General features: G+C 39.7%; 1 protein-coding gene across 1 annotated transcript in view; it reads right to left on the bottom strand.

Moving 5' to 3' along the window:
* LOC104073101 (glutamate receptor 3-like) overlaps window positions 1-13,008 on the bottom strand; it is a gene marked incomplete at both ends in the record, with an annotated part of 34,803 nt that extends 21,795 nt beyond the window's left edge. The window contains one exon of the mRNA XM_009572765.1: window positions 12,850-13,008. Coding sequence (XP_009571060.1) covers window positions 12,850-13,008 — 159 coding nt within the window. The remainder of the gene's footprint in view (window positions 1-12,849) is intronic.
* Window positions 13,009-13,596: the final 588 nt, after the last annotated feature.

Below are 13,596 nucleotides of genomic sequence, written 5' to 3'. Positions count from 1 at the left end.
TGAGTTTTCTCACGTTTACCCTTCTGAGTCTCTCCCCCATCCCACCGGGGGGGGAGTGAGCGAGCGGCTGGGTGGGGCTCAGTTGCTGGCTGGGGTTAAACCACGATATCTGGCAATTAAAATAATCTTCAAGTTGTAGCATTATCCAATTTACAAGCTTATTGCTAGTATAATATGAAGGACAATCAGCACACCCAGCCACACCAAGAAAACATTTCAGTGGGATGTTTCTAGCACAATGGCCGAAAGCAAAAAGATTAATGGCACTAACTTCTTCATGAAGAGAACACTCGCTTTCCAGTGGACAAACAGGGGAAGCTCACAACCCACTTGTGCCTCTACGCCTCTGAGAAATGAGACAGGTTGTACTGCAGAAGTTGCCTTTGCAAACAGAAAGTCAGCAGCTGTTTTAAAGTTAACGCCTTGATTATATTGTTAAAGTAAAACTGTTCGCAGGACATTCATAGAGAAAAGCCAGCTTTTAAGAATGGGTGAATTTATCAAGCTGCAGATCTTTATTGCTTTGATTACCAATATTTTAAAGTTACTATTTTTTATTCTATATTGGCAATAAATCCCTACACTCTTGAACTGTAATCATAGAATCATAGAATCATTAAGGTTGGAAAAGACCTCTAAGATCATCGAGTCCAACCGTCAACCCAATACCACCATGCCCACTAAACCATGTCCCTAAGCACCTCATCTACACGTCTTTTAAATACCTCCAGGGATGGTGACTCCACTACTTCCCTGGGCAGCCTGTTCCAAGGCCTGACCACTCTTTCAGTAAAGAAATCATCACAGCACAACATGATACACTTCTCTCCGAGATTTAAAGTTGGACTCAGTCACAAAAAAACACCCCAAACAAACTGGGTAAGATGATGGCTAAACTGGTAAAATAAAGTCTCTCAGTTTCAGGTAAATGATTAGGTAGCAGTGTACACTGCTATTAACCTAAAGTCCATAATGAGAGCTTAAATGAACAGTTCTAAGCGGACCCAGGCCTTTGTAACAGAGCTGCACTCCTGCAGTTGGCACTAATTGACCCTTTTGCTGGCAGGCTCAGCAGAGAAGGCAGTCAGCAGCATCTGAACTGCAGGCCCCTCTCTGTCATGCAGAACAAAGTCACAATCCTGATTATCCAGGAGGTTTGATCTTAATGCTTTACACTTCCATAGCATCTTTCATCCAGGAATGAGGCAGGCAGGATAGCAGGGGAGAATCTTAAACTGCTATTGCCCTTCCTACACCCATTTTGCAGAAGGAGGTCTCCTGTCTTCGGAGTTTTCCAATACTTTTTGCAAGTGTACTTCACATCCACTGTATCGCACAGCTGAATTTCTGAAAAACTGAAATGATAGATTCATATTTCACACATAGCTTCACCCAGGCTTCTTGAAAACACAATTAATAATCGATTTTGGTTAAGTTATTTCCAAGAAGATTTTAATCCCCTTACAGGGAATGTTGCAATAGATTGAATCCAACCCAGCACACACAAGAAATACACAGGGCTGATACAAGCATTTTTGGAGACCACATAGTAGAAAGGAGGAATCATACTAATCCTGCTTGCAATTTTGTCCAGAAAGATGCCATTTTTAAATTCATGTGAAGATCCTGATTAAGGCAGACTATTCCAGAGCAGCAGATTCTGGAATCAATTAACCAAACAATTCTTATTAACACAGGGAATCTCCAGACATTACCACGGAAACATAAAATCTTCTCAGAAAAGCCCGCAAGGAAAATATACTTTAATACAAATTGTATCCTCCAGCGTATGCAGTGATTGCCTCAACTCAAATCTCAAATGCATCTTACGTGAAACAGGGGCTAGCACTGCAGAACAACACAAGAAGAATTTAAGACAGGAAGTGCAGATAATTTATCTGAATAAAGCTTCCAGGAGAATAACTGATTTATATTGATAATGATCCAAGCTGGAACCTGACCAGGATGCAGGAGTTAGCAGCATCGCTATCCACAATAGGTTCACTATTCATGAAAAAAATCAGTGTGTTTTTACAGATGAAAACAGGTTAAAATGTTAGCTTTATGCTTCAGCCAAAAGACCCTATTTTGCCAGAGATCTGTTCTTGAATTACCTCTAGAGCGACTCAGAAAAAGGTGCCATGTTTTTCAGTCAGGACTATCACTATTCATGCAAGCAGGTAAGAGACTCAGTGAGTTAAATTTCACAGAAGAGTCTATGGTTTTTAATGTCACACAGCCTCTATTCACACAAGAATTGCAAAATCCATAAACTGATGCAGAGAGAGAGAGAATAGTAGTGAAAGGTTCACAGCTGCAAAAATACATATATGGGGGGAAAGGGAAAAAAGAAAAATGAAAATCTGAAGGTAGAGATTGTGTAAGTGACTCCTGTTAAAAAGCAAGGTCAGCACTTTCCACTGGAGACTATTTGATTTACACTATTTTGTTTCAATTGAAAAACAAAATCTTTCCTTGGCAGATTCTGCTCTACACAGTCTATTACAGACACTTCTGAGATACCCAGCATCATTTATAAAGGGACACTTATTACTGCTGAACGTGAACGTTTTGTTAAATTTCCCAAAGTTCCAAGAGGAAATATGTGCGACGCCACACAAGGGGGTATTCAGTTAGTTGTTGAAGTCAAGAGCCTGGACAGCCTGGGTAGTCCTGGAGGAGAGGTGTGCTACTGATTAAGATGTTCCGAGTCTCCCTTGAAGAATCTACTGGCTGTCCTGGACCCACATCCCACACTTATCCAGAGGCTTAAAGCCAGGAATACCCCATGAGGGACCACTCTGTTTTTACCCTTTTCTGGCTTCACTCCTTCAAACTCCCACAGAGCTACTCCAAATTTACCCTGGTGTAAATCAGATCAGAGGAAGACTCCACTATGTATCTTGACCGCCCATATTAATCTAATGGGACACAAAGAGGGGTGGGTTTTTTTTCTTTCTATTAGGGTAGAACAAGGAAGCACTAAAACATTTAGGTCCCAGTGGTCATTGCAGATATGCACAACTACGTATCACTGCTTGCAATTTCTTTTTGTGTTATTTAGCACAAAATAACTGGCAGAAAAACATATCTGATGCATATGAATGCACATCTTTGAAACAGGACATTGGTGGTTGTAGAAACTACCTTTACTATGCTCTGCATACAGTAAAGCTATATTGATTCATGCTTTAAACAAGGAAACTTCTGCACCTGGAGCACCAAACTGGAGTAGTGGAAAACTTCAGGAGGGTTAACTGGTCTCATTTTGATCAATTTTGGGCTTATCTCACTGCCTCTCCAGGTAATAAAGTAAGTTGCCTGTAGATGGTGTGGAAAGACATGCTATACATACTGTAACTGACAAAAATTGTCTATCCATAAAATCCATCACAAGCAGCTTGAACTATATACCCTGAAAAATGCAGACAGCTTCTTCCAAAACACACACAATTTTGTTTCACATTCATCATCTATATGTCATTATTAAAATTGGACAGAACAGGTGCTTTTACACTGAAAAAGGCAGATTCATGTCTGCAGAAACATCTTGCTAACTCGGACAGGCTTCACCAAATCGTTTCAGTCAAGAAAAAAAAAGTACAAAACCCAGAAATCATCATTTCCAAAACAAAACATTTGGCTTCAACTGAAATCGAGTCAATTTTTTGACGTCTGAAACTATTTTAAAAGCTTTTATTTTTAATTCTCTAATTTTCTCGTTGATCCCAATCTGATTTTTAAAACCTTTTGGAACTACATCTGAAATAAAAGATTAGCAAATCACACAGCTCCCATCATTTCCAATCATATGTGTTTTTGAAGTCATGCAGCATGATGTTCTGGGATATACAGTTAGCTTCTGGGATGCACAGAACAGCAGTGATAATGGTTCTGTGGAGGAACTCGGTCTGAGCTGGCCAAGGCATTCAATATAAATATATAAAAACTACCATTAGTCATGAGAATCACTCTGCTGACATGGCTGAAATAGGAAAGAAATAGGATTAGCTGTCATAGGATGACCAGGTACATTTTTTCTCTTTATTTTGTATTCATCAAGAGGTCATACGTAAGTAGGCACAAAAAGCAATGTTTTAAAAAGGAAATTCAAAGTAGGATAGCAGATGTTATGCTGACTGCTCACTCATTCAGCATTTCCTTAGGTCCAACTCCTTTTGACATACTCCACAATGGTAGTGAAGCCACTCTTCAGATGCTACCTGACCACTGCACAAACACTTTGGAGAAACATGGTCACGTACATTAAACTTGCTAGACAATTAAGAATCCCCCTAACAGTTTCGATTCAATGCAGGGTTAGACCCTGGATCAGTCCTTTGCAAATCAATGGGCACTAATTAGCTCTCATCTAACTGCTGGGAAAAAAAGAATGCACATGAACTTGAGTTTTCTGACCATCAGACTTCATTAGAATCCAAACTTGGTGACACAAGTGGTAAAGCCTATGAAGACAAAACCCCTGTAATCGGTAAAAAACAATGTCTTACCATGTTCTACTGTAGAGAGGCTATGGAAAGTTCATCACCTGAAAAACCTAACAATTATCATTTCTCCCCAAGCCATCTCTCCCCCTGCACCTTCCCCTCAGAAGAAAAACACAAACAACGACAACCACCAAAAAGTTTTAAGGAATCCAGCATACACAGCAGGGTACGAAGACCGATCAAGATGTGTGTCATGATGCAGCAACCCTGTGATTCGCAAGACCTGATCCATGTTCACTAAGTGGGCTGCGGCACCCATCTCGGACCAAGATCTCTGAAATGGAACTCAGACAAAAAAATCATGGAAGGCACCAATCCCTGAAATGCACTGCCGCACATCTCTTGGAAAAGCTGGCAGCTGTGAGATACTGATTACAGCACATTCTACAGACCTCACTGGGAGAAATCAACAGGCAACACGGCTTCTAGTAAAGATGGTTCTTTCTCCCACCACTCAAATAAGCAGTGTCAGCGTGGGTCAGGTAGGCAAGAATTGGGCACATGCTGTGCTGTAGAAGTGTGGACCATACTCATAATAAAGATCCCAGGTGTGTAGGAGACAAAGAACTTCCCAATATTAACTATTAAGCTTTGCTTATTTCAGGTAAAGAGCTGAAAATTTCTCCTTTGTCAAGTGATAGATTGGCTTGCTGTACAGCTGCGACACATGTTCTCCTAGGTCCATCAGTGGGAACGTACGTCGTCTTCTGGCAAGGACAGCAAATTAGTAAGTGCTAATTTCAATTTATTTTTCAGAAGCATGATGAATAGGCTGGGTTTTGGTGGTGGTTTTTTTTTTTTGCTTTTTGCTTTTGTTTTTTTCTTGTTTTGGGTTTTTGTTGTGGGTTTTTTGGGGGTTTTGTGGTTTTTTGCGTTTTTCTTTTGTTTTTTTCTTGTTTTGGGTTTTTTGTGGTGGTTTTTTGGGGGTTTTGTGGTTTTTTTTTTTTTTTTTAGTAAGGGGAGTGGAAGAAGTGATCAATAAAATGAAAAAGGCACTGTTAGCCAAAGCTCTCCAAGTTTTTCACTGCAAACAGCCCTGCAATACCTGTCTGATACAGGTAAATTGTATTACCCTTGTATAAGAGATAGCAAAGCTGTGCTACCAAAAATACAAATTGACTTACTCCAAATCAGGCTAAGAGCCATCAGAAGACTCCACAATTTCCCAAGTTCAGTCCCTTTACCACATGGGCTGGGCCCAAATGCTTGATGTTTGCATACGACAAAACTACTGATAGTGAAATCAGCAAGCACCATTACACACATCAGTCCAGGAGAAAGAGATGTGAAAATAATGAAGTATACGTGGAATGAAGTAAGTATGCATGAACTATATACCATCAGAGAGTGAATATACCTTTCCCAGATACCTACATATCATTTTAAAGACAGTTCTTGTATTAAAAAGAACGCAAGACAGTGAAGTCACCATGCAGCCCTGCATTTTTTTAAAATTCTTGATCAGAATTTCAAACATTTTTGAATAAAATCCATCAAATACAAGCCCAACACAAGGGCAGGACCAAGCATCCAAATGCAATCACATAACTTGCAAGTGATCTGAAAGTGAACATGTTGTAAATCGTGTTTGAAAAAAAAAACCAAACAAAAAACTTCCAGTGTATCTAAATGTCCAAATAGTCTAGCAAAATAATTACATACAAGCGACCAGACAGGTTGCTCCATTCCAGGAGAAGAGTGCTCACCTGGGCTATTATCCAATTCTAGGAGAGCAATTCACCCTTTTTACAAGTGCCTGGTCAAGTTATTAGCAGCGCAGTGTTGATCCTCGTGCATAAGGGCTTCTGCGCCTCCTGTGCTATGTGTGAGGGCTGCACGTTGCCACTCGCTATTTTAGAAGCAGTTACGATAAAACAGACCCAGTGCCTCAGACATCACAAGCAGGATATGCAGGAATGACTGCTATGTAGACTCATCGACATAACTCCTTCTTACATCCACTCTTCCTCTTTACACAGAAACCTTATCCCCAGTTTCTCTCTTGCTCTGTGTATATATGATAGTTTTACCCCTAATAATTACATCTTGGTGAGATCACCTAAAAGAGCACGTACTGCCTTTGAATGTTTCACATATAGCTACACACTGATAAATTAACTCTACATTTCTGGTGCTGTAGAAATACCTCCAAACTGCCCGATACAGTCAGGCTAGAGTACATACTGCGAAGCTGTGTGACAGTTATTGGTGTCCACAGTGCAATGACTACAAACAGTCGAACTTGAGTGTCTACTTTGGAGTCTTCATCAGATGACTGCATACGAAAAACTCCAAGATGATTTGAAGTTTGAGGTTTCTACGGCATCTGATATTCTGAAGATCAACAATAATATAAAGCAGGTGATATAATTGAGGGAAGCATGCCTCTGCCTCTGCTGGGAAACGTAACACATACACATTTAGAAGAAAAAGAATCCCCATGGATGAAATCTGGAAATTGCTTCACTGCAGTGATCATCACACAGTTTCACAGAAACTGGTTTGATCTAGATCAATCATTTTTATATTTCTATTTTTAGATCGCCACATTGTTCCAGTAGAGGTACAAGCCCCTGTACAGCAAACCTCACAACAATAGGTACAGAGTTTTTAGGCTGCCTTATGAGCTCCCTTAGAAAGGGGGCCATGGCCTTCCAGTGATCTATACTTTACAGCAGCACAGAAAGTACGGATCTTAGGCTGTAGCTTAAATGCCAAATGCAAATTAAACATAAACATCTTTCTCACAATAAATGAACATGAGTTTTCAATTATATGGTTTGGCTTGGTTTGAAACTGAACTATGAAACCAAAGTGTTGCTGCTTTAAAAATAACATATTCTAAAACATTTTAAGGATGCCTAACTAAATCAAAACTAGCATTCCAAAATCAGTAATGACAAAACATGTACTTTAAATGGAAAAATTTTAAATCACTGGATTGTGACAATAAAGAATCATTAAAGATACATCAGCTCCCTCATTTCACACCTTCTTGCAGAACAGTCCTACACTTGCAGTAGGACAGCCTCCCACCTCCCAGACACTGAACACAGCGAACCCAGAGGAAAGACACCCACTGTTTTCTGTGGCTCTTGGACAAGCTCCCGAGTCAGCCTTCAACAAAACTGTAGATTTTTGTTGTTGTTAAAAGCTACTGCCACATGCTTGTTTCCTATCATGGCATCTCCATTTCCTCCTAGAGATAAACTACAGCTGTTACACATTTTATTGGAATGTGTAATCAGTAGCTCTCCGACCCATGCCAATAGTCTCATGGGTCCTCCAGGCCCAGTGCTATATAGGAAAAGTGAACAATTTCATCTCTGCATCTGCAGAAAATCTTTCCAAAACTGAACACGTAAATAACGCTCTTAATTGTGCTTTACTCATCATTTATTTGGTGAATTCAGAGTTTCTCAAAAAAGCGTCCATCCATATGAGATTTTTTTCCATCTTTACAGCATGAGTTAAATGGAACACTAACATCTAAATAGTATGTAAATACTATGTATGTAGCAGAGGAGGAGAGAAAGGAGAGTCAGCTTATTTTAAAATTAATTTAAGAAATAATAAAACATACTTGAAAGCAGTATGGTTACTTCTGCTAACACTGAGATGACATTCAGCTTAATGACAAATCATCTGCTCTGCCACAAAGTTGAAATAAACTTTAGTTGGAACACATGCCTCACCTTTCAACCTACCCCGATATTGCAAAAGCTTTGACCGCTAAACTAAAGCCAGCTGATTTTCTTTGTCACACAGCAGTAACATACAGTACTTGAGCACATTCTGCAGCATAAAAGGCATTTTCAGGGATCTGTAATGAATACAGTTGTGTAGAACGCACATTTCCAGGTGTTTTACCACAGAATGCTGGGAGAAACCACAGTGCATTCCTTATCGGGAGAGTGAGGCACCTACCCTGTGGTCTCTACTTATGCAAAACCACCAGTACATGGCCCAAACTTGGCAAGACTTTCAGCAAGACATGCTTATGCTTTTGGCAGAAGGGAGCTGACCAGTTTCAGCATCAGTGTCCTTTGCCAGCTGGCCAAAGAGTACACAGATGCAAGGGAAGCAAATTATCTGCCCACTGGCAAAAAGAAATGCTGAGCAGCACCTAAGGAAAAAGTGCGTGCGTGTGCATGTGTGCACATGTGTGAGTGAGTATGCATGTGAGTGCATATATATATATATATATGCACCTGTGCTTTGGGAAAGGGAGTAATACAGTTGAACTGGAAAAATTGTCTCCTACTAACCCTGTGGTATCATTTTCTGCAATGTTCTCACAACAACAAACAGGCACTTTTCCCATTAAAATCTTCCAGGTTGAATGTTAAAGATTAAACACAAGGACTGCAAGGATGCTAAAGAAAAATTTTCTAAGAAAGTCTGAAATCAGACCCCCTCAGGAAAGTGTCCATAAAATCACTTACAGGATTTTAGCAACTTAAGGTAAGCATGTCATTGTATCTTCCCTCTTTTTTTTGTCTCTTAAACAATGAGTGCCATGGAAAAAACACTACACATCAACATTTGGTAAAATATAAAAAGCTTTCTGGGTTCAGAAGATATATGAGAAATGACTCAGAAAAATTAACAGGACAAGAATTTGCAGCTGGTAGGTTAGGTTTAGCCAAGAGAGGGAATCTGCCTGTAGATTAATCAGATTCTGCAATCATAGCCCCTTTTCACCCATACACATCCCACCACTATCATTACATGATCAACAGATTTTAATGAAAACTAATGCTTTCTTCTGAGAAATTCCTTGGGGACTATATATAAGGTTGAGTTTACTTTTCTGAATATTTCTTGAAAATTGTACATAACGCAAGTGCGTATTTGTTGGCTGTAAAGGTGTACAACAGCAATTTTTTGCAATGACAGTGCAGAGAGGGAATATGAGATCTGTGTGCTAATGAGCTGACACTGCAGAGGCTAGAGCAGTGTTAGTATAGTGCACTACAAGTGCAGAGCAGAAAGACATACGTGGGTTATTTCTAGGGAATATGATCTACAGAACTGTACGCATAATTCAACATTAATACTAACATCCTTCATCAGAGGTTATAAGAAAAGCATGAAAGACGCTTCAGTGATGGATTTATACATTTGAGTTGTTATTTTCATATTATTCTGAAAAAGCCAGCTCACTCCCTACATGAGCATTTTTGAAAACAATATAACATCCATGTTTTACTTGATTTTATTCATCCACAGGTCAAGTTAACTTTCTTCCTTTCTGTTTCTTCTGATGGCAAAAAGCTGCATATTTAAAAAGATGTAATAAATCCCCACAGAGCCAACTGATAAACTTCAATTCACCTTTAAATACACTGGAATTTTCATCTGTGTTTGCATTTGCTCTCTGTTAAGATATCATACAGCTAAATAAATAGGCGGGCAGACAAATACAGAGTGGATGAATACTGTATGCATGCGTGTAAATTAAATATACAGAGATGGGCTCGGTGCTAGCAGTGAAGCAGGGAATACATGTACATGAATCAAGATTATGCATCATTTAACTGAAAAAGGAATGAGAGGGAGGGGCTTAGGGCAGGAATTTTCTTTTGCTTCTAAACAAGTTTGTTCCCATGTTGGGATATTGCCAAATCAGCCCTACCAGAGGTGGGCTTTTTATCTCTGGCTCGTGAGGATACTTCAGAAGAGATTTTTTTTTTCTCCTGCCTTTGGAATGCACCAGATTGCACCAAGCGGGATGTGCAGCTGTACGCTAGGAACATAAGTCTTTCCTGAGCAGAGCCCCCCTCAATTCCTGCACACATGAACACTTACTACAGCCACTATCATATAAATCAAAGCAAAGGAGAAGAAGTAGTATTATTTTATGGACACTGACTAGTACAGGCACTAGGCTCAAGCTACGCATGCTACTTTCTCCGATTTCCCTTCAGTTCCTTTACCTATCCCACCACTAAGTCAGTCACAGTCTCCCTCTTCACTGAAGGCAGTCAGAGTCACTGCAGGTTTCTCTCCTATGGATCCCTGCCAATTGCAAATATTGATCAAACGGCTGTGTGACAGCACTGGAGACAATTCATGCTTATCTCCAAGAGAAGTAAAAATGTTGTGGAAGGAATTCCTTCATGGATACAGCAGCACCCTGAAATTATCTGCCCGCTCCACAGGGAAGTGAGGATGTGATTAAGGGTACTTAGGCCAGAATGTTTTACATGTTAGCCAGGTAGCGTGAGGAGCTATTAGTTCATCCTAATGCATTGATATGTATGAGCATTCTGACTTTCAAAGATAATTGCTTTCAGATCTAAAAAGAGCAAATGTTCTTCTATTTTTTTTTATTTTTGAGCTACGGAGACCTATATGACTGGTAACTTGAACTCACCGTATTCTTTTCCTACCAACAGTATTACCAGGTGGTTGACATAGCTATGGACAAGGTCACCTTTTCATTTTCTTTCTTCTGTTTCTTTTTTCACATCTTCTATTTTTAAATAGGTTACTGTAGGTTGGTATTCTCTGGTCTACGGTTTCTCTAGAGATTTAAGTTTTCCCAATTTTACTACACCGGTAATATGTGTGTTGGAACATGCAGCCCTATACTACAGAAAACCATCTCATCTTACTAAAATCACCACAGCTTTCACTAAGCAATGACAAAAATCATTAGATGTCAGAAGATGAGAAGCACACTGACTAAATAATACATTGACTGTCTCTGAACGAGCATGTGGTTCGCTTGTCTTGGTGGGATCTGTAAAGAAGTGCTGGTAGAACTTTTAAAAAACAGCTAATAATTAATCACCCAAGCAGTTTAATGTATTTAGTTTAAATCCATATAATTGATATTTAGGAAACTATGTTTGAGATACAGCCTCTTGAAGGGATTACACTGATTAAGGATTAATAGTCTGATGTTTTTTGTAAGAGCTGTTGAGGCTGGATAGGATTAGTAAAATAAGATGCAAAGTACAGACGCACTTTTATTTACCATTTTTTTCCACTTTACCAAATATTTTTATTGGGTATTACATAATTAACCCCCCTACAAAAGTTTTGAAGGTCCTAATTCAAAGCCTTTTAAAAAGTGTAACGCTGCACTAGCAAGAAGCAGTCACATGGGGGATACGTTAGAATATCAATCCAAAATTTGTCCAAATATTTCCTTACTGTATATTTTCTAACCATCAACTTTCTCAGAAAATACCTGAAATCCTAGAAGAATAAAATATCTACTTGTCCAGCCTTCCGATTATACAGCGCGGGACAGGAATATAAGAACTATCCTATCCCCAACAAACAAAAAATTAAAGAAGTAAGATATTCAAAACGTGAAATTGCTTTAAAGCAAGAGATACTAGTTTTCTGTACTCCCATACTTCATTGTTCTAGTACAATGCTTCCTCTTTGAACATTTTATACTGTAAGTATATGAACAGGAATCCTGTTCATAATACAAAGTTAGTACATTGCATTCAGAAGTCCTTTTAGATCATGTACAGATGTATTTCTGTATACTGCAAAGTGCATGCAACCACCTCCCAAAAAGACTCCATTCATTTTCAAAGGTTTACAATAAAAACTGTGTAAAACTGAATTTGGACACATCAGTAAAACAAATATTCAGGAACTGCTATTGGTAAAGGAATGCTTTTTTAAATGCAGAACACGCACCAGTCTTTCAGAAAGAGATTTTGCATTTTAACACCACATTAACACTACTCAAAGTTCTATTTTGCTTCTTCTGTTAATAAAGGCTCAAATTATACGTATACACCGCTTGTGCGGAGCTATTTCTCATAACGCTAAGCATTCTGATTCCATTTTCTCTCCCCTCAGCTCTAACGGTATTTGTCAGTTTACAGTCTCCTCAGCTTTTAACAGGACTTTCACTGTAAGAAAACAACCCAGTATTTCAGGGCAGAGGATGCAAGTAAGCCCCTCTAGCTTTGTCCCCTCAAGGTCACTTGTAAATGCTGTTTCTGTTTTATTCCTACATGGTATTATTTGCAAATTACGCTGTTTCACACAGCTAGGTTGTAGCCTCAACAGAAAAGGGATATTACTTCAGCGGCAATTTACTGATCGCAGCTACACAGCGCTGCTATACAAATAACACAGTTGTTTTTCTGGAAAACAAAACTAAAGGGGTGAAAAGAAGTGGTGAGAGAACTTTCCCCAAGGTATTATTCAACCATATAATGCTGCAAATCTACTAAACCTCATGTCAGTACACACATTTGTTGCACTATATTGTATGAACAAGAACTCTAGGCTACCAGGGAGAAATTGAATGTAAGGATAGATAACAAATAAATATTTTTTAAAGCAGCATGTATTTACTTACAAGCATTTGTCACTGAAAAACTGTTGGAAGAGTCCAAGTGATCTACATGATAGTTCAAATGGAAGGGCTTTTCTGTGGTATTTTGGTTTGTGTTGTATAACTGCACAGCAAATCGAAACGCACTGTGCTCCTGAACAGTGTTCCTCATGAAAAGTCCACCTAGGATGGGGAAAAAAAAAGAAAAAAAGGGAAAAGGTATTTCAGAATGAATTTTGAAGAGAAACAGTGGCAGTAAGTTACATTTGCATACTGCACATCTCAGGAAAGAATGAACAGGAGCAGCCTGAGCACGCAATTCTGACAGAGTGCGGACATGAAATACATACTCCAAGTCCAAAGTTAGGCTTTGAAAGCCGCACATCACATCCAGGTGCCCCCTGAGCGATCGGGAGTCACTGGGAGCTGCGGGTCCACCTTGAAAACCAGGCCACTTATACCCGGATGCCCACACACAGATTTAAGTGTCTAACTTGGGGAACTGTGGCTCCTAAATTCTCTCCAGACTAGCCAAATAACGCCTCTGTAGAGTTATCTGCTAAGCACACGGGTGGCGTGCGGCGTGGCAAGCGTGCGGTTTCAAACGGTCTGGTGGAGAAGACGCACAGCTGAGCGCGTTCCACTCGCATGCCCTCAGCCTGACGGCTCACTCGGCCCCAGGTTTAGGGCACGTCGTTACAGATTCACGCCGTTACTCTCTCACATTATTTGCTACACGGGATGCGCTGCTTCAGGGCGCGATTCCGCATG

The sequence above is a fragment of the Fulmarus glacialis genome, unplaced genomic scaffold (genome assembly GCF_000690835.1).
Source record: "Fulmarus glacialis isolate BGI_N327 unplaced genomic scaffold, ASM69083v1 scaffold43002, whole genome shotgun sequence".
NCBI classification, from domain to species: domain Eukaryota; kingdom Metazoa; phylum Chordata; class Aves; order Procellariiformes; family Procellariidae; genus Fulmarus; species Fulmarus glacialis.
Note: the sequence above shows the minus strand (reverse complement) of the source record. Positions and strands in the feature narration are given on the sequence as shown.